At 43.8% G+C, this 26,383-nt stretch overlaps 1 protein-coding gene across 6 annotated transcripts in view; it reads left to right on the top strand.

Moving 5' to 3' along the window:
- ube3c (ubiquitin protein ligase E3C) overlaps window positions 1–26,383 on the top strand; it is a 231,689-nt gene that overhangs the window by 47,267 nt on the left and 158,039 nt on the right. For all 6 annotated transcript variants that reach the window (XM_070881630.1, XM_070881632.1, XM_070881627.1 and 3 more), the window contains 7 exons: window positions 9,642–9,716; window positions 10,304–10,450; window positions 11,134–11,249; window positions 13,956–14,113; window positions 16,949–17,111; window positions 22,754–22,986; window positions 23,553–23,707. In XM_070881630.1, the coding sequence (XP_070737731.1) occupies window positions 9,642–9,716; window positions 10,304–10,450; window positions 11,134–11,249; window positions 13,956–14,113; window positions 16,949–17,111; window positions 22,754–22,986; window positions 23,553–23,707 (1,047 nt within the window). The remainder of the gene's footprint in view (window positions 1–9,641; window positions 9,717–10,303; window positions 10,451–11,133; window positions 11,250–13,955; window positions 14,114–16,948; window positions 17,112–22,753; window positions 22,987–23,552; window positions 23,708–26,383) is intronic.

Raw genomic sequence — 26,383 nt, 5'->3', positions numbered from 1 at the left:
ATTATTCCCTTATTGCTCAAAAATCTGTCTATCTCCACCTTAAATATGTTCCTTGACCCAGCCACCCCAGCTCTCTCAGGCAGAGAATAACATAGATTTACAACCCTCTGAGAGAAGAAATTCCTCCTCATCTCAGTTTTAAATGGGCGGCCCCTTATTAGACAATTATCCCCTAGTTTTAGTTTCCCCTATGAATGGAAATATCCTCTTTGCATCAACCTTGTCAAGTCCCCTCATTATCTTATGTTTCGATAAAATCATCTCATTCTTCAGAACTGCAATGAGTATAGGTTGAGGAGGCTGGGCCTATCTTCATAAGTCAACCCCCTCATAGAAACATAGAAAATAGATGCAGGAGTAGGCCATTCGGCCCTTCGAGCCTGCACCGCCATTCAATATGATCATGGCTGATCATTCCCTCAGTACCCCTTTCCTGCTTTCTCTCCATACCCCTTGATCCTGACGGGGTTAGACAGGTTAGATGCAGGAAGAATGTTCCCAATGTTGGGGAAGTCCAGAACCAGGGGTCACAGTCTAAGGATAAGGGGTAAGCCATTTAGGACCGAGATGCGGAGGAACTTCTTCACCCAGAGAGTGGTGAACCTGTGGAATTCTCTACCACAGAAAGTTGTTGAGGCCAATTCACTAAATATATTCAAAAAGGAGTTAGATGAAGTCCTTACTGCTAGGGGGATCAAGGGGTATGGTGAGAAAGCAGGAATGGGGTACTGAAGTTGAATGTTCAGCCATGAACTCATTGAATGGCGGTGCAGGCTAGAAGGGCCGAATGGCCTACTCCTGCACCTATTTTCTATGTTTCTATGTTTCTATCCCTTTAGCCGTAAGGGCCACATCTAACTCCCTCTTGAATATATCCAATGAACTGGCCTCAACAACGCTCTGCGGCAGGGAATTCCACAGGTTAACAACTCTCTGAGTGAAGAAGTTTCTCCTCATCTTGGTCCTAAATGGCTTACCCCTTATCCTAAGACTGTGTCCCCTGGTTATGGACTTCCCCAACATCGGGAACATTCTTCCCGCATCTAACCTGTCCAGTCCCGTCAGAATCTTAGAAGTTTCTATGAGATCCCCTCTCATCCTTCTAAACTCCAGTGTCTAAAGACCCAGTCAATCCAGTCTCTCCTCATATGTCAGCCCTGCCACCCGGGAATCAGTCTGGTGAACCTTCGCTGCATTCCCTCAATAGCAAGAACGTCCTTCCTCAGATTAGGAGACCAAAACTGAACACAATATTCCAGGTGAGGCCTCACCAAGGCCCTGTACAACTGCAGTAAGACCTCCCTGCCCCTGTACTCAAAACCCCTCGCTATGAAGGCCAACATACCATTTGCCTTCTTCACTGCCTGCTGTACCTGCATGCCAACCTTCAATGACTGATGTACCATGACACCCAGGTCTCGCTGCACATCCCCTTTTCCTAATCTGCCACCACTCAGATAATATTCTGCCTTCGTGTTTTTGCCCCCAAAGTGGATAACCTCACATTTATCCACATTATACTGCATCTGCCATGCATTTGCCCACTCACCTAACCTGTCCAAGTCACCCTGCAGCCTCTTAGCATCCCCCTCACAGCTCACACCGCCACCCAGTTTAGTGTCATCTGCAAATTTGGAGATATTACACTCAATTCGTTCATCTAAATCATTGATGTATATTGTAAATAGCTGGGGTCCCAGCACTGAGCCCTGCGGCACCCCACTAGTCACTGCCTACCATTCTGAAGAGGACCCGTTTATCCCGACTCTCTGCTTCCTGTCTGTCAACCAGTTCTCTATCCACGTCAGTATATTACCCCCAATACCATGTGCTTTAATTTTGCACACCAATCTCTTGTGTGGGACCTTGTTAATCGTAATATGATCTTAGAATCATTGAATGGTTACAGCACAGGAGGTGGTCATTCGGCACGTCAAGCCTGTGCTCGCTCTCTGCAAGGGCACCTCAGCCAGTCCCACTCCCCCGCCCTTTCCCTGGAGCCCTACAAATATTTATCTTCAGGCACTTATCCAACCCCGCCTTTTGAAAGCCACGATTGAGTCTGCCTCCCCCAACCTCTCAGGCCGCGCATTCCAGATCCTAACCCCTCACTGCGTGAAAACGTTTCTCTTCGTCTTGCCTTTGGTTAGTCTGCCAATCGCCTTCAATCTATGTCCTCTGCTTCTCGACAGAGGTAACGGGGAGGCAAAGACGGCAGAGAAAAAGTCGATGAAAAGGCGGGAGATCTTGGAGAGACTGCACCAGCCCTGAAATAGGGAGGGAGGTCCTGAATCAAACACCCTAAATGTAGACTCGGTTCTGTAACCTAAAGTCGCTAACACGTCTTTAGAATGATAGAATCTTACAGATGGGACGGGAGCTTATTATATATCTACCTCCTCAGGGTTGTATTAGAAGTTGTACTAATTTTGCGGCGAAGTTTCCTGCAGTTCAGCCCTGCAGGGCGCAGTGGGCCCACACTCCACAATGTGTCTGTGACGTGTGGCCCTGTGTGACGTTGACCATTGGCAACTGCTGTCGCTCTGGACTGGCCTCGCGGAAACACACCTCCGAGTTCAATAAGAGTGTTATTTCATCTTTGGAATCAACCTAATGAACCTTCTCTGAACAGCCTCCAATGCAAGTATATCTTTCTTTAAATACAGAGACCAGAGTCCGGATGAATGGTTCATTCTCTGGTTGGCAACCAATAACTAGTGGGGTGCTGCGGGGATCAGTGCTGGGACCCCAACTATTTAGAAACATAAAAACATAGAAAATAGGTGCAGGAGTAGGCCATTCGGCCCTTCGAGCCTGCACCACCATTCAATAAGATCATGGCTGATCATTCCCTCAGTACCCCTTTCCCACTTTGTCTCCATACCCCCTGATCCCTTTAGCCGTAAGGGCCATATCTAACTCATTCTTGAATACATCTAACGAACTGCCATCAACAACTCTCTGCGGTAGAGAATTCCACAGGTTAACAACTCTGAGTGAAGAAGTTTCTCCTCATCTCAGTCCTAAATGGCTTACCCCTTATCCTTAGACTGTGACCCCTGGTTCTGGACTTCCCCAACATTGGGAACATTCTTCCTGCATCTAACCTGTCCAGGCCCGTAACAATTTTATATGTTTCTATGAGATCCCCTCTCATTCTTCGAAACTGCAGTGAATTTGGAGTACGCGTCTACAACCACAAGGAACATTTTACCCAAGAACGGCCCTGCATAGTCAACATGTACCCAAGACCATGGTTTGGAGGGCCAAGACCTTAAACTTAGTGGCGTATCCCTGGGTACATTGCTTAACTGTGAACATGTTACATTTGTGCATGCAGGACTCTTAAGTCCATATCGATACCGGGCCACCACATGTGGGATCTTACTATCGCTTTCATCATTACGATGCCTGGGTGGGTACTGTGGAGGTGTCTCTGCCCTTCTTGGGGACCACTACTCGATTGCCCCACAGAAGGCAGTCTGCCTGAATAGACATTTCATCTTTGCGCCACTGGAATGGCTTTATCTCTTCCTGCATTTCCACTGGGACACTCCCGGTAAGAAGTTACCAAAGTCGTTCAAGAGTCCCAGAAACGACTGCGGCTTCGTCACGTTCTGTGGCCTCGGTGCGTTCTCGATTGCCTCCGTCTTCGCGTTGGTGGGCCTGATGCCGTCTGCTGCAATTCTCCTTCTCTGGAACTCCACCTCAGGCGCCAGGAAAACATGCTTTGAGCGTTTTAACCTGAGCCCCACATGGTTGAGTTGACTAAAAACCTCCTCCAGGTTCTGCAGGTGCTCGACTGTGTTCTGACCTGTGACCAAAATGTTGTCCTGGAAGACCACGGTGCGCGGGACTGACTTCAGTAAACTTTCCATGTTTCTCTGGAATATAAACAAAAAGACCTTTGTGCGTGTTGATGCAGGTGAGGGCCTTCGATGTCAGATCCAGCTTCGTGAACGTCTTTTCTCCCGCCAGCGTTGCAAAGAGGGCACGGCTTTTGGTAGCGGGTATTGGTCCTGCAGGGAAAAACGATTGATAGTTACTTTGTAATTGCCCCAGAGTCTGACGGTGCCATCTCCCTTGAGGACTGGACGATAGGACTGGCCCACTCGCTGAACTCTATCGATGAAATTATGCCCTCTCGTTGCAGCTGGTCTAGCTCAATCGCTATTCTTTCTCTCATCATGTATGGTATTGCTCTCGCCTTGTGATGGATGGGTCGCGCCCCCAGAATTAGGTGGATCTGCACTTTTGCTCCTTGGAATTTCCTGATGCCTGATTCGAACAGCGAGGGAAATTTGTTTAAGATCTGGGCACACGAAGTGTCGTCAGCGGGCGATAGCGCTATGATGTCGTTTCAATTCCAGCATCACTTTCCCAACCAGCTCCTGCCGAGCAGCGTGGGACCATCGCCCAGTACCACCCAGAGTGGTAGCTTGTGCACCACTCCATTGTAGGAGACCTTTACGGTAGCACTGCTGATTACAGAAATCAGTTCTTTAGTGTAAGTTCTTAGTCTCGTGCAAACTGGAGTTAAGACTGGCCTTGAGGCTTTGTTGCACCACAACATTTCGCAAGTCTTTTTGCCCATAATGGACTGGCTCGCTCCCGTGTCCAGCTCCATTGATAGCGGGAGTCCATTTAGTTCAACATTCAGCATTATCGGGGGACAATTCTTGGTGAATGTGTGCACTCCATGTACCTCTTCCTCCTCTATCTGAGGCTCTGGTTCGTAGTGATCCTCCGTGGATCTGTCCTCCTCTGCAATGTGGTGGTTTTCAGATTTAACAGGCTTGGTAGCTTGCCTGCACACTCGTTGGAGATGTCCCATTGTTCCACAGCCCTTGCAAACGTATCCCTTGAATCGGCAGGATTGGAAACGATGATCAGCCCCCTGAGCGGCAGCAAGGTGTTAATGGCCTTGCATTAAATCACCCTTGATGGTGGACTCTCAGACATTTGCGGATGGTGTAGCTGCAGGTATGTGTGACCTGCCCTGTACGTTACAATTCGAAAACAACATCACTTTGTTCACAGTACTTGTAGCAGCACTTGTGTGCTGAGAGATTTGCTTAGTATTGTTGCTGAGGCGAGAGTTCGGGAACAGGAGAGGCCTATAAAGGCTGCGAGATCAGGAGTCGGGAGGTGCGTCGCTGAGGCGAGAGTCCGGGGATCGGAGAGGCCTATAAAGGCGAGCTTGTGCAGCTGCAGGGAGAAGGCAGTAAAGAAGTAGAAAGAAATCGAACGGTGACGTCACAACCAAGGGGGTAAGTGATTGGCTGGTGATTGGTAAAGAAGGGCAAAGAGAAGCTACTTATCAGTAAGTAACATTTAGCATTGTTGCCAAATTTAGTTTATCTAAGGGTTAAGTCATGACAGGAGAGCTCGGACACGTGTTATGCTCCTCCTGTACCATGTGGGAAGTCAGGGATGCTTCCAGTGTCCCTGACGATGACGTGTGCGGGAAGTGTATCCGCCTCCAGCTCCTGACCAACCGCATTGCGGCACTGGAGCTGCGGGTGGATTCACTCTGGAGCATGCACGATGCTGAGAATTATGTGAATAGCACGTTTAGTGAGTTGGTCTCACCTCAGGTAAAGGGTACACAGCCAGATAGTAAATGGGTGATCAACAGGAAGAGCAGTACAAGCAAGGTAATGCAGGGGTCCCCTGCGGTCATCCCCCTGCAAAACAGATGCACTGCTTTGGGGGGGGGTGACTCATCAGGGGAGGGCAGCAGCGGCCAAGTTCATGGCACCGTGGGTGGCTCTGCTGCACAGGAGGGCAGGAAAAAGAGTGGGAGAGCTATAGTGATAGGGGATTCAATTGTAAGGGGAATAGATAGGCGTTTCTGCGGCCGCAACCGAGACTCCAGGATGGTATGTTGCCTCCCTGGTGCAAGGGTCAAGGATGTCTTTGAGCGGGTGCAGGACATTCTGAAAAGGGAGGGTGAACAGCCAGTTGTCGTGGTGCACATAGGTACCAACGATATTGGTAAAAAAACGGGATGAGGTCCTACGAGGCGAATTTAAGGAAAAGTAGGACCTCAAAAGTAGTAATCTCAGGATTGCTACCAGTGCCACGTGCTAGTCAGAGTAGGAATTGCAGGATAGCTCAGATGAAGACGTGGCATGAGCAGTGGTGCAGAAGGGAGGGATTCAAATTCCTGGGGCATTGCAACCGGTTCTGGGGGAGGTGGGACCAGTACAAACCGAACGGTCTGCACCTGGGCAGGACTGGAACCAATGTCCTAGGGGGAGTGTTTGCTAGTGCTGTGGGGGAGGAGTTAAACTAATATGGCTGGGGGATGGGAACCTATGCAGGGAGGCAGAGGGAAACAAGAGGGAGACAGAGGCAAAAGATAGAAAGGAGAATAGTAAAAGTGGAGGGCAGAGAATCCCAAGGCAAAAAACAAAAAGGGCCACATTACAGCAAAATTCTAAAGGGGCAAGGTGTGTTAAAAAGACAAGCCTGAAGGCTCTGTGCCTCAATGCGAGGAGTATTCGGAATAAGGTGGATGAATTAACTGCGCAGATAGCAGTTAATGGATATGATGTAATTGGCCTCACAGAGACATGGCTCCAGGGTGACCAAGGCTGTGAACTCAACATCCAGGGGTATTCAACATTCAGGAAGGATAGACAGAGAGGAAAAGGAGGCGGGGTGGCGTTGCTGGTTAAAGAGGAAATTAATGCAATAGTAAGGAAAGACATTGGCTTGGATGATGTGGAATTGGTATGGGTGGAGCAGTGGAATACCAAAGAGCAGAAAACGCTGGTGGGAGTTGTGTACAGGCCACCAAACAGTAGTAGTGAGGTTGGGGACAACATCAAACAAGAAATAAGAGATGTGTGCAATAAAGGTACAGCAGTTATCATGGGCGACTTTAATTTACATATCGATTGGGCCAACCAAACTGGTAACAATGCGGTGGAGGAGGATTTCCTGGAGTGTATTAGGGATGGTTTTCTTGACCAATATGTCGAGGAACCAATTAGAGAGCTGACCATCCTAGACTGGGTGATGTGTAACGAGAAGGGACTAATTAGCAATTTTGTTGTGCGAGGCCCCTTGGGGAAGAGTGACCATAATATGGTAGAATTATTTATTAAGGTGGAGAGTAATTCAGAAACTAGGGTCCGAAACTTAAAGAAAGCTAACTTCGACGGCATGAAGCGCGAATTGGCTAAAATAGACTGGTAAATGTTACTTAAAGGGTTGATGGTGGATAGGCAATGGCGAACATTTATAGATCACATGGACTTCAACAGTTGTACATCCCTGACTGGAGCAAAAATTAAACAGGGAAGATGGCTCAACCGTGGCTAACAAGGGAAATTAAGGATAGTGTTAGATCCAAGGAAGAGACATATAAATTGGCCAGAGAAAGCAGCAAACCTGAGGACTGGGAGAAATTTAGAATTCAGCAGAGGAGGACAAAGGGTTTAATTAGGAGGGGGAAAATGGAGTACGAGAGGAAGCTTGCCGGGAACATTAAAACTCACTGCAAAAGCTTCTATAAATATGTGAAGGTAAAAAGATGAGTGAAAACGAACGTGGGTCTCTTGCAGTCGGACTCGGGTGAATTAATAATGGGGATCAAAGAAATGGCAGACCAATTGAACAAATACTTTGGTTCTGTCTTCACGAAGGAAGACACAAATGACCTTCCGGATGTACTAGGGGACCGAGGGTCGAGTGAGAAGGAGGAACTGACGGATATCCTTATTAGGCGGGAAATTGTGTTGGGGAAATTGATGGGATTGAAGGCCGATAAATCCTTGGGGCCTGATAGTCTGCATCCCAGAGTACTTAAGGAGGTGGCCCTAGAAATAGTGGATGCATTGGTGATCATTTTCCAACAGTCTATCGATTCTGGATCAATTCCTATGGACTGGAGGGTAGCAAATGTAACACCCCTTTTTAAAAAAGGAGGGAGAGAGAAAACGGTTAATTATAGACCGGTTAGTCTGACATCAGTAGTGGGGAAAATGTTGGAATCAATTATTAAGGATAAAATAACAGCGCATTTGGAGAGCAGTGACAGGATCGGTCCAAGTCAGCATGGATTTGTGAAAGGGGAATCATGCTTGACGAATCTTCTGGAATTTTTTGAGGATGTAACTAGTAGAGTGGACAAGGGAGAACCAGTGGATGTGGTGTATTTGGACTTTCAAAAGGCCTTTGACAAGGTCCCACATAAGAGATTGTTGTGCAAAATCAAAGCACATGGTATTGGGGGTAATGTACTGGCGTGGATAGAGAATTGGTTGGCAGACAGGAAGCAGAGAGTCGGGATAAACGTGTCCTTTTCAGAATGGGAGGCAGTGACGAGTGGAGTGCCACAGGGCTCAGTGCTGGGACCCCATCTCTTGTAGATGGATCTGATTGTCAGTCCTTTCAGGAGGCCTGCTTGAGTAATATAGCAACTAAAAAGCAAATAATGTTGAACTGAGGGAGGCAGGTTGGTTGATCCAGCTTCTTCATTTAAACTGCCCGTTGTGTGCTGCTGCTGCCAGGACCTGACTTGTTGGTTTTGAGTAGCCAGTGGCAATCCCAAAATAAGCTTGGACACACAAAGCCCAGTCTATTGGGAAGATCCACCATTTACCCTGGAGAACCTGGCAAGCTTTTACTCTCTGCTTCTGCATAGGAACTGCAGACAAATAAGATATAAAATCAGTTAATAATGGTGCTCTGTTCTCGGATCCATACTGTTCATCTCCAAATACAAAAACAAGATACTGTGGATGCTGTAAATCTAAAATAAAAACAGAAAATGTTGGAAATAACAACAGATCAGGCAGCATCTGTGGAGAGAGAAACAGATTAATATTTCTGATATGTTACCTCTGTTTCTCTCTCCGCAGATGTTGCCTGATCTGTGTATTTCTAGCATTTTCTGTTTATATTCATCTCCGGCTCCCTTTTACTTTCACAACCGAGGCTCCCTCAAAGGGGACCTCATGCAGGTGGTGATCAGATTGGTATTTGAACTCTGCTTTTACTGGTTGGGTGTTCATTTTATCGTACCGTTGTTTGAGATGTTCCATTAAAGTTTTTAGTTCAGTCTCCAAAAGTTAATTGTCAGTAATTCTCTCCATCTTCCCCCAATGTCTTTCCAAAATGTTTCTGGTAGATGAGAGTTACTGTGCATTATGAAACTTAACTTTATTGAACACATTTATCCACCATGATTATGACAAAATGGATATGCTGGAGTACCAATATGAATCCACTACTAGTGGAGGATGCAAGTTTGATCCCAAAATAAGAGAAAGGAGGAAAAACGTTTTGGACTGTAAAACTGGGAGTTCCCAGCAGACACTGCCTGTTTTCATATCTCCCCACTCCCCTACCCCACTGAAACCAGGACAGTGGAGGTGTTTAGTACATTGTGTTAGTTTATAATCAATATATAAATATACATGCATGTGCTTATGAATTTTCTATAAAACATCTTTGTTCCAAAAGATTTATTGGTGATGGTATGATGACATGAGAATGCTTTAGTGGCAGGCTCTGTTCCCATTTATTTTAATGAAGCCAAATTCTGTTGCAAAGAATTGAGTGCTGAGGAAATGTAAAGCAGCCAGATTCATAGGACAGACTTGTTAACATTTATTTATTCGCTTCAGGAAGAAAGACGAAGGCAGAGGAACGCAGTTATTATTCAGTCCTTCCTACGGGGATACAGGGACAGAAAACAGCAGGTACTTTGCAGAACTTAATGAAAATGAGGTAGTGGAGTATTTGGAGAGGCGTGAGAATTTAATAAAAGGATAGCATTTGTGACTTATTTATTGGTGGTGCTGTCGAGTAGCTTTTTCTTGGGTTTGTGTGGTAAAATTAGTGGCAGCTGGACAGGAAATGATCAAATTTGTTTTTAGTTAAAAGTTCATCTATTTTTTATAGTGCTTTTTCTTGGAAAGAAGCATTTTTACAGGAAAAATTGGGCTCCTACAATAACTAGTGTTTGAGAGTCATCTTTTTAGGTTTAAATTTAAGTTTGTTTCAATAAACAGAATTTTTACTGTAGGACTTGGCAAACCTCTCAGGGCTTTTTGTTTAAATAATAAAGGTTGGGCAGATAGTTAAATTTTGTGAATGGGCTTAAAGAATGTAGAAACCCATTTTTAACAAAGAATTTGTATCTGGGTGTGGATATGATATTTGGATGCTGGAAAGAAGGGAATATATCGGATATTGATCAGAAATACTGTTTCATCTCGTGCATAAATAATCCTCTTTTTTTTTTTTAAAAAGAAAATCTAATTGTATTTTGTCATTTCATTTACAGCATACGATTCAGCGAAGTGAATTTGATCATTGTGTCTCCTTAGCCCAAGCAGGAGGAAATTTTTCTATCAGTGATGGATATAATTTGACTGTTTTAATAAGAAAACTCCTATTTTTTTACAAACAAAATGAAGATTTGGATAGATTGGTAAGAGAAGAAATATGCCATTGCAATCAGCTGTTGCATTTGTATAGCTCCAAATGTACGCATAAGTAGTTAATTTCCCTGTCAAAAAATGAAAGTACTACATCTGTTGTTTTGCACATGAGTTCTTGGCTATATTATCACCCTTTTCTGACCCTCCCACTGCATCTCCAAAGAGCAACACTACAGCCCTGCAGGAGTGGAATTTACTACTTCAAATATCTAAGGCATTTCCTTCAGCTTAAATGTTGAAACATATTACAAATATTACAAATCAGAAGGAGCGTAGTACACTTACAACTTGGTTATTCATGTCTTGCACACTTGGGTCACCAACTGTGGGAACCTTTTCTAAATTGATCTCCTTGTTTTGAAAAAGAAGAATCTTTTTCATGAATGTGTGATCCTCCTTTGCCAAACTTTGTACTTTGGATCCGTGGGGGCGGTGGGAAGGAGATTGATTGATTTACAACACTGCTTATGCACGTTCTTGTCCAACAGTCTCATTGGTTTCTCTGTCTGTTGATCTGACGCTCACAGTCTTTGATGCGTTAGCTGGCTTTGAATGAGCCTGAGACTGACATAATAGTAATGGGAATTGAGTGTTAAATATCAAATAAGACTTGTGTTTTTATAAATTATCCTATGCAAGATGTAAATTGACTTTAATTCCCCCTCTCTTTCAGACATGGATGTGTCAAAATTTGGTTAAGCATAGTGCTCAATACGTGCAGCAGCTAGCTGATTCTAACCATCAAATATGTTTATATCAAATAAAACGTTTATTGGGTTTATGTTGCAGGTAAGCAGTTTATTTATGGCATACTCTGACTATGGTGTGTACTGTGAATGTCTTTAGAATTAGGAGCTTAAAGGCGAGCAGGACCTTTAATTGTAATGTTGAGTACTGAAGGAACACTTGTGGAGTGAATTTGTGCTTTGTATATAAGCAAACAAGTGCTAAACTGTTAATTTTTCCTTCACTTGCTATTTTAATAGAAATGTTAAAGTTAAAAATAGCAAACAAAGGGATTTTAAATGAACATGGTAAGTGTATGCTAATATTTCACTCTATTGCTGTACTGGTTAGTTTGTGCTGGTCAGTGTTTCACGTTGGTGCTCGGTAAATGTGCACCTCTCAGCTGCACAATCACAGTGATATACTGGTCTAGTGGGGACCAGAACTTTGTGCTGCAACCTGTCCCTTACGGTGATCGCTTCCTCTATAACCTAGTTAGCTGTTTCATGTACAGGGTTGCTGCATTTCCATAAAACATCAATTTTTCTCCTTTTTAGATATTTGGTGTATTATAATTGCATAATTAATTAATTATTTTTGAGTCCTCCCTTGCCTTGCCTCTCCTTCCAACAGTCAAGAAGATGACACAATCTCCCACCCAGGCTTTTGCTGATCCCACTGTGTAACTTGTTGACGGGGGACTTGATTGTGTTGTCATTATTTAAGAAATAGCATATTGACCGACATTAAGGAGATTTATCTATCAATTTTGATATATACTGCTTTTTATTCTCATCTCAAAGATTTGCTTTATTACCAACATTATTTTGTTCTAGTTTGTTTGGTCATTAAATATTATCACCCAAAGTTACTATCAGCCTTCCCAAAGTTGTCCTAACTATGGGCCCAAGTTTCGGGCCGCGCCTAGAACGGCGCAGTCCCTGACCTGGACGCCCGTTTTTCGCGCCACAAAGTGCGCCTAAAAAAAACTTCCAGATTCTCCTGCTCCCTGCAGGTCGTTTGCAGCTCGGCGCGGTGCAGCATGAGCTGTAGGGGGCGGAGCCAGGTCCCTGCGCTGAAAACAGTGCCGGGACCTCTGCACATGCGCGCTACAGTGGGCGCGCATGTGCAGTAGATCCAGGTGCCCAAAACTGTGTGGGAGGGGCCTGAAGCACGCAGCCCCTAGCCCAATGGCCTCACTGGGGCTGCATGCATAAGGCTGCCTCCCACGCTCAGCTCCTGCTTCCTCCGGACCGGACCCGACTTAACTCCCGCTCCCACCCCCACCCCCACCCCCACCCCACCGGACCCGACCTCCGCTTCTTCCGCTCCCGACCTTCCCCCCCGCTCCCCGACCGACCTCCGCTCCCAACCGATCTCCCCCCCACCCCCCCCGACCGACTGACCAACCCCTCCGCGCTCCCGACCCCCCCCCCCCCGGACCCGACGCCACCTACCTGTCAATCCGGTAAGTCTAAGCTCGAAGTCTTGGGCCCGGCCCGTTCAGCCTCCCCCTCCTCTTCTCTCTCTCTCTCTCTCTCTCTCTCTCTCTCTCTCTCTCTCTCTCTCTCTCTCTCTCTCTCTCTCTTTCTCTCTCTCTCTCTTTCTCTCTCTCTCTCTCTCTCTTTTTCTCTCTCTCCTTTTTCTCTTTCTCTCTCTCTCTCTCTCTTTCTCTCTCTCTCTCTCTCTCTCTCTCTCTCTCTCTCTCTCTCTCTCTCTCTCTCTCTCCTCCCCCTTCCCCCTCCCTCCCTTCTCTCCCCCCTCCCTTCTCTCTCCCCCCCCCTCCCCTCCCTCCTCCTACCTCTCCTTCCCCCATCCCCGCCCCTCCCTTCTCACCCCCCCTCCCCTCCCTCCCTTCTCACTCCCCCTACCCCCCCTCCCTCCCTTCTCACCCCCCACCTCCCCTCCCTCCCTTCTCACCCCCCACCCCCTCTTCTCTTCCTACCCCCTGCTAAATGGTGAAAAGCTAAAAGCAGTGGAGCACCAAAGAGACTTGGGGGTCCATGTACAAAGATTAAAATGTCAAGGACAAGTAAAAAAAAAAAAAAAAAAAAATCCAAAAGGCTAATGGAATGCTGGAATTTATATCTAGAGTACAAGAATACAGGTGGTTAGATGTCATGCTGCATTTCAACAAAGCCCTGGTTAGACCACACCTGGATTGTTGTGTTCAGTTCTGGGCATCATACCGTAGGAGTATATATTGGCCTTGGAGGGAATGCAGCATAGATATACTAGAATGATAGATACCTGGACTCAAAGTTAACTTATGAGAAGAGATTACACAAATAAGTGTTGTATTCCCTGAAATTTCGAAGATTGAGGGGTAATTTGATCGGAGCTTTCAAGATGTTAAGGGGAACAGATAGGTTAGATGGAGAGAAACTTTCCGCTGATTGGGGAGTCTAGGACTAGGAGACATAGCCTAAAAATTAGAGCTAATCCTTTCAGGAGTGGAGTTGGGGAACTACTTACACACAAAGGGTTGTAGAAGTTTGGAACTCTCCTGCAAACAGCAGTTGATGCTGGTTCAATTCATTTTAATTCTGAAATTGATAGATTTCTGTTAATCAAAGGTATTAAGGGATGGGCAAAGGCGAGTGTGTGGAGTTCGGACACATATCAGGCATGAATAACGGAACAGGCTCGAGGGGCTAAATGCCCTATACTGTTCCGATGTTGCTATTGTGTCATGTATTTTAAAAGCTTACTAACTAATTTGTTACCTCATTAAATTTTTCAAGTAATGTTCCTTTTTTGCCGCCTTAGGTTGCTGAAGAGCTGTAACAATGAGAGTTTGAACGTTACTGTGCCTTTGAGGATGCTGGAGACCTTTTCCTCAGAAAAAACATATTTGCCCATTGTACAGGATGCTAACAGTGTAGCATCATTAGTTGAACAAATTTTGCACTACATGGTTCAGAAAGGTTAGTAACTTCTAATAACCACGACTAAAATCCTTGGTGAATGTGTTTTAAAAGATGGCTATTAAGCTGTTATCCTCTTCATTTAAATGCTTGGTTTCAATGGTAAAAGTAACCATTGTAACATAACCACTAAACCTTCTGTGCTATTTTGAGTTTTAACAGTTAAGAAATTTTTGCAATAACCATTTAAATCCAATTTGTGATAGCATGAAATCAGTCTGTAATTTGTCTTCATGCCTGTCTATCTGACCCACATAACTCGAGGTGCAACTTGTACATTATTAATGTACCTTTTCGTTCAAAAGCCAGTGTCCCAAAACTGGCTTTCAATTGTATAAAATCTATATTTCTTCTTGAAACTAGAACCCAGAAGATTACAGTGGTGAATATTCTGCAGTATGCTGGTCATATACTTATTGAAAAAAAGCTTTGGGTTTCCTGTACAATTCTTGCTGTTTTCTAAACAACGTTCTTTTTGAAAAGGTTACTTTTGACACTATAGGGTAGAAATTCCTACGGACAAAATTGACACCTAAATGCTTAAACTGATTATTTTCCTGTGTTCTTTTTATTACGCAGTATTAATCAGTATCTGTACAAGATGACTTATTTTATTTGGATTAAACTTGAGTAGATTTTCAAAATGGGCAGGGGCTGCCCTGGATGCCAAGTCATGTCATGATATTATATCACTACCACGTGATCCGCTCCATATATCCTACATCTTGCCTAAAGTTAGGGTAGATTTTATGAAATGTGCACTTCTGGTGCGGAGCTTCACATGCTGGGAATGCACCCATTAATTTTAACGGATGGAAAATCCTTGGGGATGTGTCAACCTCTGCTCAAATTCCTAGTATGATCTTGGTGTGCAAAACTCTGATTATGGGAGCATAAATTCCCTCCTTCTTCACGTCCACCAAAATTCAAAATCCAATTTCAAAAATTCAATCTTAATCTGATCTGTAAACTTGTGCTACTGCTGTACTTCTCCAACTTTCTTTGGAATTAATAACAGCCAAATTTAAAAGTGTAAACAAGACGACTTATTGTCCACTTGTGACTTGTTGGGCTTTTTGCAATAGAAGGATTGTGCTCATTGTCAAGAGAAATTGTTGGTAATTGATGTTATGCATGCGTCTGGACACCTAAAGGGGCTAAATCTAAAACAGCTAAGGTATAGTAATGGATGTTGAGACCCACTATGTTTTCATAGCGTATGACACAATGTAAGACCAGATATTTGCCATCATATATAGCATTGTTTTTCATGGCATTTATTGTACCTAGTCCTGAAATTCTATTTAGCCCAGCCAAAAACATGGCTGGAACGAGGCCAGTCCTGCTTGGAGAATCATGGTTACAAACTTTGTTCAGTGTATTTGGATTTCCAGAAGGCATTCGATAAGGTGCCACATAAGAGGTTACTACACAAGATAAAAGTTCACGGGGTTGGGAGTAATATATTAGCATGTATAGAGGATTGGCTAACTAACAGAAAACAGAGTCGGGATAAATGGGTCATTTTCCAGTTGGCAAAGTGTGACTATGGGGTGCCGCAGGGATCGGTGCTGGGGCCTCAACTATTTACAATCTATATTGATGACGGGACCGAGTATAATGTAGCCAGGTTTGCTGATGATACAAAGATGGGTGGGGAAGCAAATTGTGAGGAGGACACAAAAATCTGCAAAGGGATATAGACAGCTAAGTGAATGGGCAAAAATATGGCAGATGGAGTACAATGTGCGAAAATGTGAGGTTATCCACTTTGGCAGAAAAAATAGAAAGCAAATTATAATTTAAATGGAGAAAAATTGCAAAGTGCTGCAGTACAGAGGGACCTGGGGGTCTATGTGCATGAAACACAAAAAGTTCGTATGCAGGTACAAGTAATCAGGAAGGCAAATGGAATGTTGGCCTTTATTGCAAGGGGGATAGAGTATAAAAGCAGAAGTCCTGCTACAGCTGTACAGGGTATTGGTGAGGCCACTCCTGGAGTACTGCGTACAGTTTTGGTCTCTGTATCTAAGGAAGGATATACTTGCATTGGAGGCTGTTCAGAAAAGGTTCACTTGGTTGATTCTGAGGGTGTTGACTTATGAAGATATGTTGAGTAGGTTGGGCCGATACACATCGGAGTTCAGAAGAATGGGAGGTGATCTTATTGAAACATAAGATAATGAGGGGCTCGACAAGGTGGGTGCAGAGAGGATATTTCCACTCATCGGGGAAACTAAAACTAGGGGACATAGTCTCAGAATAAGGGACCGCCCATTTAAAACTGAGATGAGGAGGAAGTTCTGAGGTTTGTAAATCTATGGAATTCTCTGCCCTAGAGAGCTGTGGTCGCTGGGTCATTGAATATATTTAAGGCGGAGATAGACAGATTTTTGAGTGATAAGGGAGTAAAGGGTTATGGGAAGCAGGCAGGGAAGTGGAACTGAGTCCATGATCAGATCAGCCATGATTTTATTGAATGGCAGAGCAGGCTTGATGGGCCAAATGGCCTACTCCTCTTATTGCTTATGTGAAGGATATCGTAGCTGCAGTGTACCTCACATAAACAATATTTTATAAAAATGACCACTTGACTACACTTTTGCAGTAAGTGAGCTGAACACATTAGAGTGCCTGTGACTTGGGTGCAAGATTAGCGGATAGCTAACCGGACAGATAAGCAGAACCGGAAGGTAATGTACGATGTAACAGTTGTATTGTTGGTAGCAGTTTACTTGGGAAATAAACCATTTGGTACATATTAATAGTTTTAAAGTAATTGAACAATATTTGTTTTTCCTAGATGTATTAACTGGTTCTTTTGTTTTGTTGCAGGCTACTACAAATCACTTTACATGTTAATTAATCATAGGCTTCCATCAAGTTTAGTGTATTCTGATGTTTCACGTGTATCACGAGTTCCACTTGCAATGACACTGTTAGAAAATTTCCTGAAACCACTGCACTTTCAATATGCCTCCTGCCCAGAAGGCTCAAGGTAGGAATAGTGCTGAAGGCAAGCTAGGTGCTTTGCCATAGGGGTCATATTGTTAAGTTTATTTTTTATTAATCACTAATAGCAATAAAATCACTTAATTAAAATAATCCATTTTATATTGTAAGCAAGTGCAAAATGTGTGGTTAAATTAAGGCTTTCAATTTGAAGAAAACAACTTGGATCTCCCTCCCTCCCTCCCCACCCCCTACCCATGGCCTAGTGGATAAAAATGGTGCCCAGCAACATAAACCAGGAGGTCCCAAGTTCAGTCGCCGGCCTCTGAATTAGGCAGGGAAATTCTAATGCTTCATTTGAATTGACCCAAGCACCTCGAGGGAGGGAAAATCAGTCAGGATCCCATCCCAGTAAAAGTGGAGAAAAAGGGACAAAACTAGAAACAAAATATGTTTTCAGATACATCATCACACTTCTGGTTATGCACCTTTCACGTTTCTGGTGGGGGAGGAGATACGTGGTGTGGAAGCCAGTTATTTCCAGCCTATGGAGACATTTCCCCGGAGGCAGGAAACATCTTCTAATTAATCCCAGGATGTCCATAAAAGCAGTTGACTTCAGAGTGTAGCAACAATTAAATCCTGTGGCCTTAATAGAACAGCCAGTTTACGCACAGTAGCATCTTGCCAGTAGAATAATATCCTGTGAGTTACACAACAGAAGAACTAGGAGCAGGAGTAGGGCATTCAGCTCCTCAAGTCTGTTCTGCCATTCAACAAGACCATGGCTGATCTTCTAACTCAACTCCACAGCCCTGCCACAGGTAACACAGTCCTGCCCTTTTAAAACAACACATCTTTTGACTTGCCATGAGCCATGCCATGGAGGTCGGCTGGAATGGATGTAATATTTAAAACTGATGTATTTACTCAATGCTAATGTTACCAGAAGCATCCTTGGGCACATCAGAGGCAGAGAGCAGACTCGTTCTGCCATGGTATGGTACCATTTGGATTTCCCCCTCACTGTTTAAAAATGTTGTCATAGTGATTTCCTAATCACAGGTAATCAGCAAGCATTTTGAGCTACTGAGTGAGGAAGTAACCCACCAGGTAATGAGGGAAAATGGTAAAGCAGCTCAATTTGCACTACCTTCACAAAGCTGCCAGAATTTGATTTTAGAGTACTTCTAGCAGAACCTAAACAAATGTTTTAAATTGATCCAATTTTTCTCCCTTAACTACTTTTCTCCCGAAGGCAGTGATTGATTGGTGGTGTTTCCCAGTTTAAACTAAGTTGACGAGGATGGGCACCAGGATGTAGCATTAGAAAGAAAAAGCAAAGGGCACAAAGGATTCGGAGAGACAGATAGTATTAAAGCAAGAAATAGTAAGGTAGCAGGTAGGGTCAGACTAAGAGAGAATACAGGATGGTCTAGGATAGGTTTACAGTGTATGCAAGTGAATGCACGAAGCATGGTTAACAAAGTTGGTGAGCTTCAGGGGCAAATAGCCACATAAGAATATGATATCGTGGCAATAACTGAGACCTGGCTCAAAAAAGGGCGGAATTGGGTATTGAATATAGGGTGTTGAGGAAAGATGGGAGGTGGTGTGGCATGGCAGTATTGGTTAAGGAGAGCGTTACAGTGCTGGAGAGAGAGGATGTCCTGGAGTGGTCAAGGCTTTCGACAAGGTCCCACACAAGAGATTAATGTGCAAAGTTAAAGCACATGGGATTGGGGGTAGTGTGCTGACGTGGATTGAGAACTGGTTGTCAGACAGGAAGCAAAGAGTAGGAGTAAACGGGTACTTTTCAGAATGGCAGGCAGTGACTAGTGGAGTGCCGCAAGGTTCTGTGCTGGGGCCCCAGCTGTTTACATTGTACATTAATGATTTAGACGAGGGGATTAAATGCAGTATCTCCAAATTTGCGGATGATACTAAGTTGGGTGGCAGTGTGAGCTGCGAGGAGGATGCTATTAGGCTGCAGAGTGACTTGGATAGGTTAGGTGAGTGGGCAAATGCATGGCAGATGAAGTATAATGTGGATAAATGTGAGGTTATCCACTTTGGTGGTAAAAACAGAGAGACAGACTATTATCTGAATGGTGACAGATTAGGAAAAGGGAAGGTGCAACGAGACCTGGGTGTCATGGTACATCAGTCATTGAAGGTTGGCATGCAGGTACAGCAGGCGGTTAAGAAAGCAAATGGCATGTTGGCCTTCATAGCGAGGGGATTTGAATACAGGGGCAGGGAGGTGTTGCTACAGTTGTACAGGGCCTTGGTGAGGCCACACCTGGAGTATTGTGTACAGTTTTGGTCTCCTAACTTGAGGAAGGACATTCTTGCTATTGAGGGAGTGCAGCGAAGGTTCACCAGACTGATTCCCGGGATGGCGGGACTGACCTATCAAGAAAGATTGGATCAATTGGGATTGTATTCACTGGAGTTCAGAAGAATGAGAGGGGACCTCATAGAAACGTTTAAAATTCTGACGGGTTTAGACAGGTTAGATGCAGGAAGATTGTTCCCAATGTTGGGGAAGTCCAGAACCAGGGGTCACAGTCTGAGGATAAGGGGTAAGCCATTTAGGACCGAGATGAGGAGAAACTTCTTCACCCAGAGAGTGGTGAACCTGTGGAATTCTCTACCACAGAAAGTAGTTGAGGCCAATTCACTAAATATATTCAAAAGGGAGTTAGATGAAGTCCTTACTACTCGGGGGATCAAGGGTTATGGCGAGAAAGCAGGAAGGGGGTACTGAAGTTTCATGTTCAGCCATGAACTCATTGAATGGCGGTGCAGGCTAGAAGGGCTTTATTCCTGGCCTATCCTTGTCTTTATTCCATAACTACCTTGAATCTGACTGAATTATGGTCACTAGCACCCAAGTGCTCTCCCACTGACACCCCTTCCACCTGCTCAGCTTCATTTCCCAAAACTAAATCCCCAATCAATATTAGGATAGTTGATTACTATCCTATGGTTTTTGGCCTTCACAGAAATGTACCTGCATATTTGCTCTTCGATCTCCCTCCCACTGTTTGAGGGTCTATAATACACACCCAGCATTGTGATCGCCCCTTTTTTAATTTTTCAGTTCGACCCATATGGCCTCATTTTATCTCTCTAACATATCATCCCTCCTCACTGCTGTACTAGTTTATTTAATCAATACTGTGACACCGCTCCCCCCTTCTCCCCCCCCCCTCCCCCCCCCCCAGTCCTGTCTAAAAATATTGAGCTGCCAAACCTGCCCCTCTTTCAGCCATGTCTCTCATGGCTATAATGTCCCAAGAGTCTACTTGTGCTCTCAGCTCATCCACCTCATTTACCTTATTCACTATACCCCTTGCATTGAAGTATATACCATTTAGCACAGGAAGACCTTCTTGATTACTGCTTACTAACCTTTGTTTCCTCTGTCTTACAAATTCATTTTCTACCTTCTTGCTTTCCAATTTCAGTTTTACTTCCTTCCCTATTGAATTTGTTCTCCGGTTCCCATTCCTCCTGCCAAGCTAGTTTAAACTCTCCCCAACAGCACCAGCAAAACTCCCCGTGAGGATATTGGTCCTGGCGCTGGTCCGGTTTGTACAGGTCCCATCTCTCCCAGAAGCGGTCCAATGCCTCAGGAATTTAAAGCCCTCCCTCCTGCACGAACTCTCCAGCCACACGTTTATCCTTCTAACCTTCTATGATTGTACTCATTAGCATGTGGCACCGGTAGTAACCCGGAGATTACTACCTTTGAGGTCCTACCCTTTAATTTTTCTCTCAGCTCCCTAAATTCTGCCTGCAGAATCTCATCCCTTTTTCTACCTATGTCATTGGTCCCGATATGGACCACGACCTCTAGCTTTTCACCCCCTCCTCCCAGAATCCGTTCTGTGACATCCTTGACCCTGGCAGCAGGGAGGCACCATATCATCCTGGAGTTACGTCTACAGCCGTAGAAACGCCTCTCTATTCCCCTAACTATTGAATCTCCAACCACTACAGCTCTTTTATTCTTTGTCCCTCCCCCTCTTGCAGCTGAGCCACCCATGGTGCCTTGGACATGGCTTTGCCTGCATTCCCCAAAGGCACCATCTCCCTCACCGGGGCTCAGAAGAGAACATCGGTTAGAAAGCAAGATGGACTCGGGACGGGACTCCTGCACTACCTGCCTAGCATTCTTCATCCGTCTGGTGGTCACCCACTTCCCCTCTACCTGCATGCTTTTAAGCTGCTGGATGACCAGCTCCTGAAACGTGCTATCCACGTAGCTCTCAGCCTCGCGGATGCACCGTATTGACTCCAGCCGCCGCTCAAGCTCCGAAATGCGGAGCTCGAGAAGTTGAAGCTGGAGACACCACCTGCACAAATGGTTGTCTAGGCTGCGTGATGCATCCAGGACTTCCCACATGCCGCAGGACATGCACTCCACAGGACTGAACTGCCCTGCCATTCCATCCCTCTAGTTAGACTTATCTGTTATAAAAGAGAGAGAAAAATATTTATCATCAGATGGGGTTCATCCTCCCGCTGCTCGGCGACCTCCGGGCCTCCTGCTCCTTGCCGAATTAGGAAGGTTAATAGAATGTTAGCCTTTATTGAAAGGGGGATGGAGTATATAAATAGGGAAGTTCTGCTACAACTGTACAGGGCATTATGAAGACCACATCTGGTGTACTGCGTACAGTTTTGGTCTCCTTATTTAAGGAAGATATACTGGTATTGGAGGCAGTTCAGAGAAGGTTCACGAGGTTGGTTCCTGAGATGAAGCGATTGTCATGAAAGACTGAGCAGGTTGGGCCTCTACTCATTGGCGTTTAGAGGACTGAGGTGATCTTACTGAAACGTGTAAGATTCTGAGGGGGGGCTTGATCGGGTAGATGCAGAGAGGATGTTTCCACTCGAGGAATCTAGAACTCGGGGACATAGTTTCAGAATAAAGGGTTGCCCATTTAAAATGGAAATGAGATAATTTTGTTTGAGGTTGCATTTTAATCAAAATGTTTACAAGTAAAATAGAATTATAGAAAGTTTAGAGCACAGGAGGAACCCATTCGGCCCATTTTGTCTGTGCCAGTTCTTTGCTAAAACAATCTAAAGATTGTTCCACTGCCTTCCGTAGCCATTTATAATCTTTTGAAAATGTAGTTGTGATTTTCAAATTTTCCATTCCAAAGGAGGGCAGAGTTATCAATTTTAAACCTAAAACCAAGAGACTTACTCAAGGGGGGCATAGTTTCACGGGCAACTCACAGTTGTGAGTTTAAACAGTGTGTATTGAAGAGTCTATTGACCATTGGGGCTGTCACCATCAAACTGGACTCTTATTACAATTGGTATCCATGTTTCGGCACTTACAATAGAGATTAAAGGTAACTTCAGGAGTAAAACTGGCAGAAATTTCCTCAATGTTCCTTGGGTATACGGAGATATGCTTAATGCAGACCAGCAACCTTCCTAGTCTGGCTCATTTTTACATATAAGTTCAATTTCTTCACTGAACCATTAGATGGATAGAAAGGTAAAGGTATCAAGTATTGTTGCTGCCATTTTCTAAAAGGTAGATCTTGTATATATTAGTACTTTATCATTTTTGCAGCCTGTAGTCAGAATGTGTTGAATTTATTATCTGCCAAACTTAACTTTGCTATAATTTATAAATCATGAATATACTTGTCCACACAGGCATCAAGTCTTTGCTGCATTGGCAAAAGAGTTTTTCACTGCACCGTTCACAGACCAGATCTTCAACTTCCTCGTTCCAGCATTGTCTGCTGCAAGGATTTCCTTTCCTTACATACCTTTGCTGAATGCACTGTTAATACCGAAGGCAACCTCTTCAGTAGGGCTTACTTTTACCAGGGAAATGGCACCTTGGCTTCTGTACTTTGTTCTTGCTGTTGGAGAATCACAGATAGGTATGATGTTTTTTTTTTCTTTGCTGGTTAGTATTATACATTGAAGCAGCATGTCGTGGACCTTTTACACAGTACTCAACTTGAGTGATTCAGGGTGACTCCAGCAAACAAATATATTTTTTGTTTGTGTCTCAAGTGGAATTCATTCCATATGTTGTGGTTTCTAGGCCTATGTTGTTTTTAGATTGCAATAATTTTCAAGTATTTTTGTACTGAATTCTTTGCATATTATTGAATAGGGACCAAGATATAGTCAAAGTGACAGTTATACCACATTTTCCTTCAGTGTGTCTATGAGCTGGTGCTTTTATATGGTGATGTTGTCGTCTTTGATGACGCGAACATTTTGTGATCTATGTAAGAAGTTGGTTGGGCCTTATGAGCAACTTGTTCTTCAACAAATGTTTGTTTCTGCATCAAATATTTAAGCATAATTTTGCTGTCTCCTTATTGTGCTAGCTGTTTTCTGCTAGCTCAGTGTTGACACTGCATAGTGAATTTGTTTAACATTGTGTATATGTATATGGCAGTAACCTTTTGTTTTTTTTTCACTCTCTGAAAATTAGCGATTCTGTCTGAGGATGGCATGCTTGTGTACCTGAGGATGCTGCAGATCCTTTTACCACAGTTACCAGTTTCACTGACTGGTTCAAATGGCAGAGAAATTGGTAGCGACTCTGAGAATGAAGAGGAGGAGGAGCGCAAGATGTTTACCAGTAAGGTGAGAAGAACCTGGAATTGTTTCTCAAGTTCTTTTTTAATTGGGTGCAAGACATTCAGTTGTAGTTTCTTTTAAGTGTACATATTTTATTGAAAAGTGAGTTGGAAAACACCTTTTTAGATATCGTAGATCTTGTTAACATTAGGAAAGGTAAAGACTGTACATACCTTTTTTGTTCATAAACTGTGAATTGTGACATCAGTAGGCTATAAGCTAATGAGAATCATCATTACATTTTAACCAATGTATAAAGAAAATACTTAATTTGTTTTATTTAAAAAATTATATCATGAGTTTGCATATTAGTGTCAGCTGAATTGATAACTTAATCCTCAATACTTAAGTATATTTGTACCTTTTCAAAAATAACTGATTATCTTGTGTGAGTGCAAAACACACATTTTAAGATATGATTGTAACTATGCAATTATACTTTATTAAGTGGATATTAAAATGCAGTTGTTTACTTGAATTACTTAGCAAAAACTAAAAATCATGGTTTAAAAAGTAGGATGAAAACACTCCACCTAAATGCACGCAGCATTAGAAATAAAGTAAATGAGTTGACGGCACAAATCATTACAAATGGGTATGATTTGGTGGCCATTACAGAGACATGGTTGCAAGGTGGCCAGGACTGGGAATTAAACGTACAGGGGTATCTGACGATTCGGAAAGATAGGCAGGCAGGAAGGGAAGGGAGGTGGGGTAGCTCTGTTAATAAGGGATGATATCAGGGCAGTTGTGAGGGATGATATTGGCTCCAATTAACAAAATGTTGAATCATTGTGGGTGGAGATTAGAGATAGTAAGGGGAAAAAGTCACTGGTCGGCGTAGTTTATAGGCCCCCAAATAATAACTTCATGGTGGGGCGGGCAATAATCAAGGGAATAATGGAGGCATGTGAAAAAGGAACGGCAGTAGTTATGGGGGATTTTAACCTACATATCGATTGGTCAAATCAAATCGCAGGGGGTAGCCTGGAGGAGGAATTCATAGAATGCATACGGGATTGTTTCTTAGAACAGTATGTAACAGAGCCTACAAGGGAGCAAGCCATTTTGGATCTGGTCCTGTGTAACGAGACAGGAAAAATAAACGATCTCCTCGTAAAAGATCCTCTCTGAATGAGTCATCACAATATGGTTGAATTTGTAATACAGATTGAGGATGAGGAAGTTGTGTCAGAAACGAGCGTACTATGCTTAAACAAAGGGGACTACAGTGGGATGAGGGCAGAGTTGGCTAAAGTAGACTGGAAACAAGGACTAAATGGTGGCACAATTGAAGAACAGTGGAGGACTTTTAAGGAGCTCTTTCAAAATGCGCAACAAAAATATATTCCAGTGCAAAAGAAGGGCAGCAAGAGAAGAGATAACCAGCCGTGGATAACCAAGGAAATAAAGGAAAGTATCAAATCAAAGACCAATGCGTATAAGGTGGCCAAGGTTAGTGGGAAACTAGAGGATTGGGAAGATTTTAAGCAACAGCAAAGAATGACTAAAAAAGCAATAAAGAAAGGGAAGATAGATTACGAAGGTAAACTTGCGCAAAACATAAAAACAGATAGTAAAAGCTTTTACAGATATATAAAACGGAAAAGAGTGACTAAAGTAAATGTTGGTCCCTTAGAAGATGAAAAGGGGGATTTAATAATGGGAATAATGGGAAATGTGGAAATGGCTGAGACCTTAAACAATTATTTTGCTTAAGTCTTCACAGTGGAAGACACAAAAACCATGCCAAAAATTGCTGGTCATAGGAATGTGGGAAGGGAGGTCCTTGAGATGATCACTATCACGAGGGAGGTAATGCTGGACAGACTAATGGGATTGAAGGTAGACAAGTCCCCTGGTCCTGATGAAATGCATCCCAGGGTATTAAAAGAGATGGCGGAAGTTATAGCAGATGCATTTGTTATAATCTACCAAAATTCTCTGGACTCTGGGGAGGTACCAGCGGATTGGAGAGCAGCTAATGTAACGCCTCTGTTTAAAAAAGGGGGCAGGCAAAAGGCAGGTAACTAGAGGCCGGTTAGCTTAACATCTGTAGTGGGGAAAATGCTTGAAACTATCATTAAGAAAGAAATAGCGGGACATCTAGATAGGAATAGTGCAATCAAGCAGACGCAGCATGGATTCATGAAGGGGAAATCATGTTTAACTAACTTACTGGAATTCTTTGAGGATATAACGAGCATGGTGGATAGAGGTGTACCGATGGATGTGGTGTATTTAGATTTCCAAAAGTCATTCGATAAGGTGCCACACAAAAGGTTACTGCAGAAGATAAAGGTACGCGGAGTCAGAGGAAATGTATTAGCATGGATAGAGAATTGGCTGGCGAACAGAAAGCAGAGAGTTGGGATAAATGGGTCCTTTTCGGTTGGAAATCAGTGGTTAGTGGTGTGCCACAGGGATCAGTGCTGGGACCACAACTGTTTACAATATACATAGATGACCTAGAGGAGGGGACAGAGTGTAGTGCAACAAAATTTGCAGATGACGCAAAGATTAGTGGGAAAGCGGGTTGTGTAGAGGACTCAGAGAGGCTAAAAGGAGATTTGGATAGGTTAAGCGAATGGGCTAAGGTTTGGCAGATGGAATACAATGTTGGAAAGTGTGAGGTCATCTACCTTGAGGGAAAAAAACAGTAAAAGGGAATATTATTTGAAT

This window comes from Pristiophorus japonicus, chromosome 5, assembly GCF_044704955.1.
Source record: "Pristiophorus japonicus isolate sPriJap1 chromosome 5, sPriJap1.hap1, whole genome shotgun sequence".
Taxonomy (NCBI): domain Eukaryota; kingdom Metazoa; phylum Chordata; class Chondrichthyes; family Pristiophoridae; genus Pristiophorus; species Pristiophorus japonicus.
This window is presented reverse-complemented; position numbering and strand designations above follow the sequence as displayed.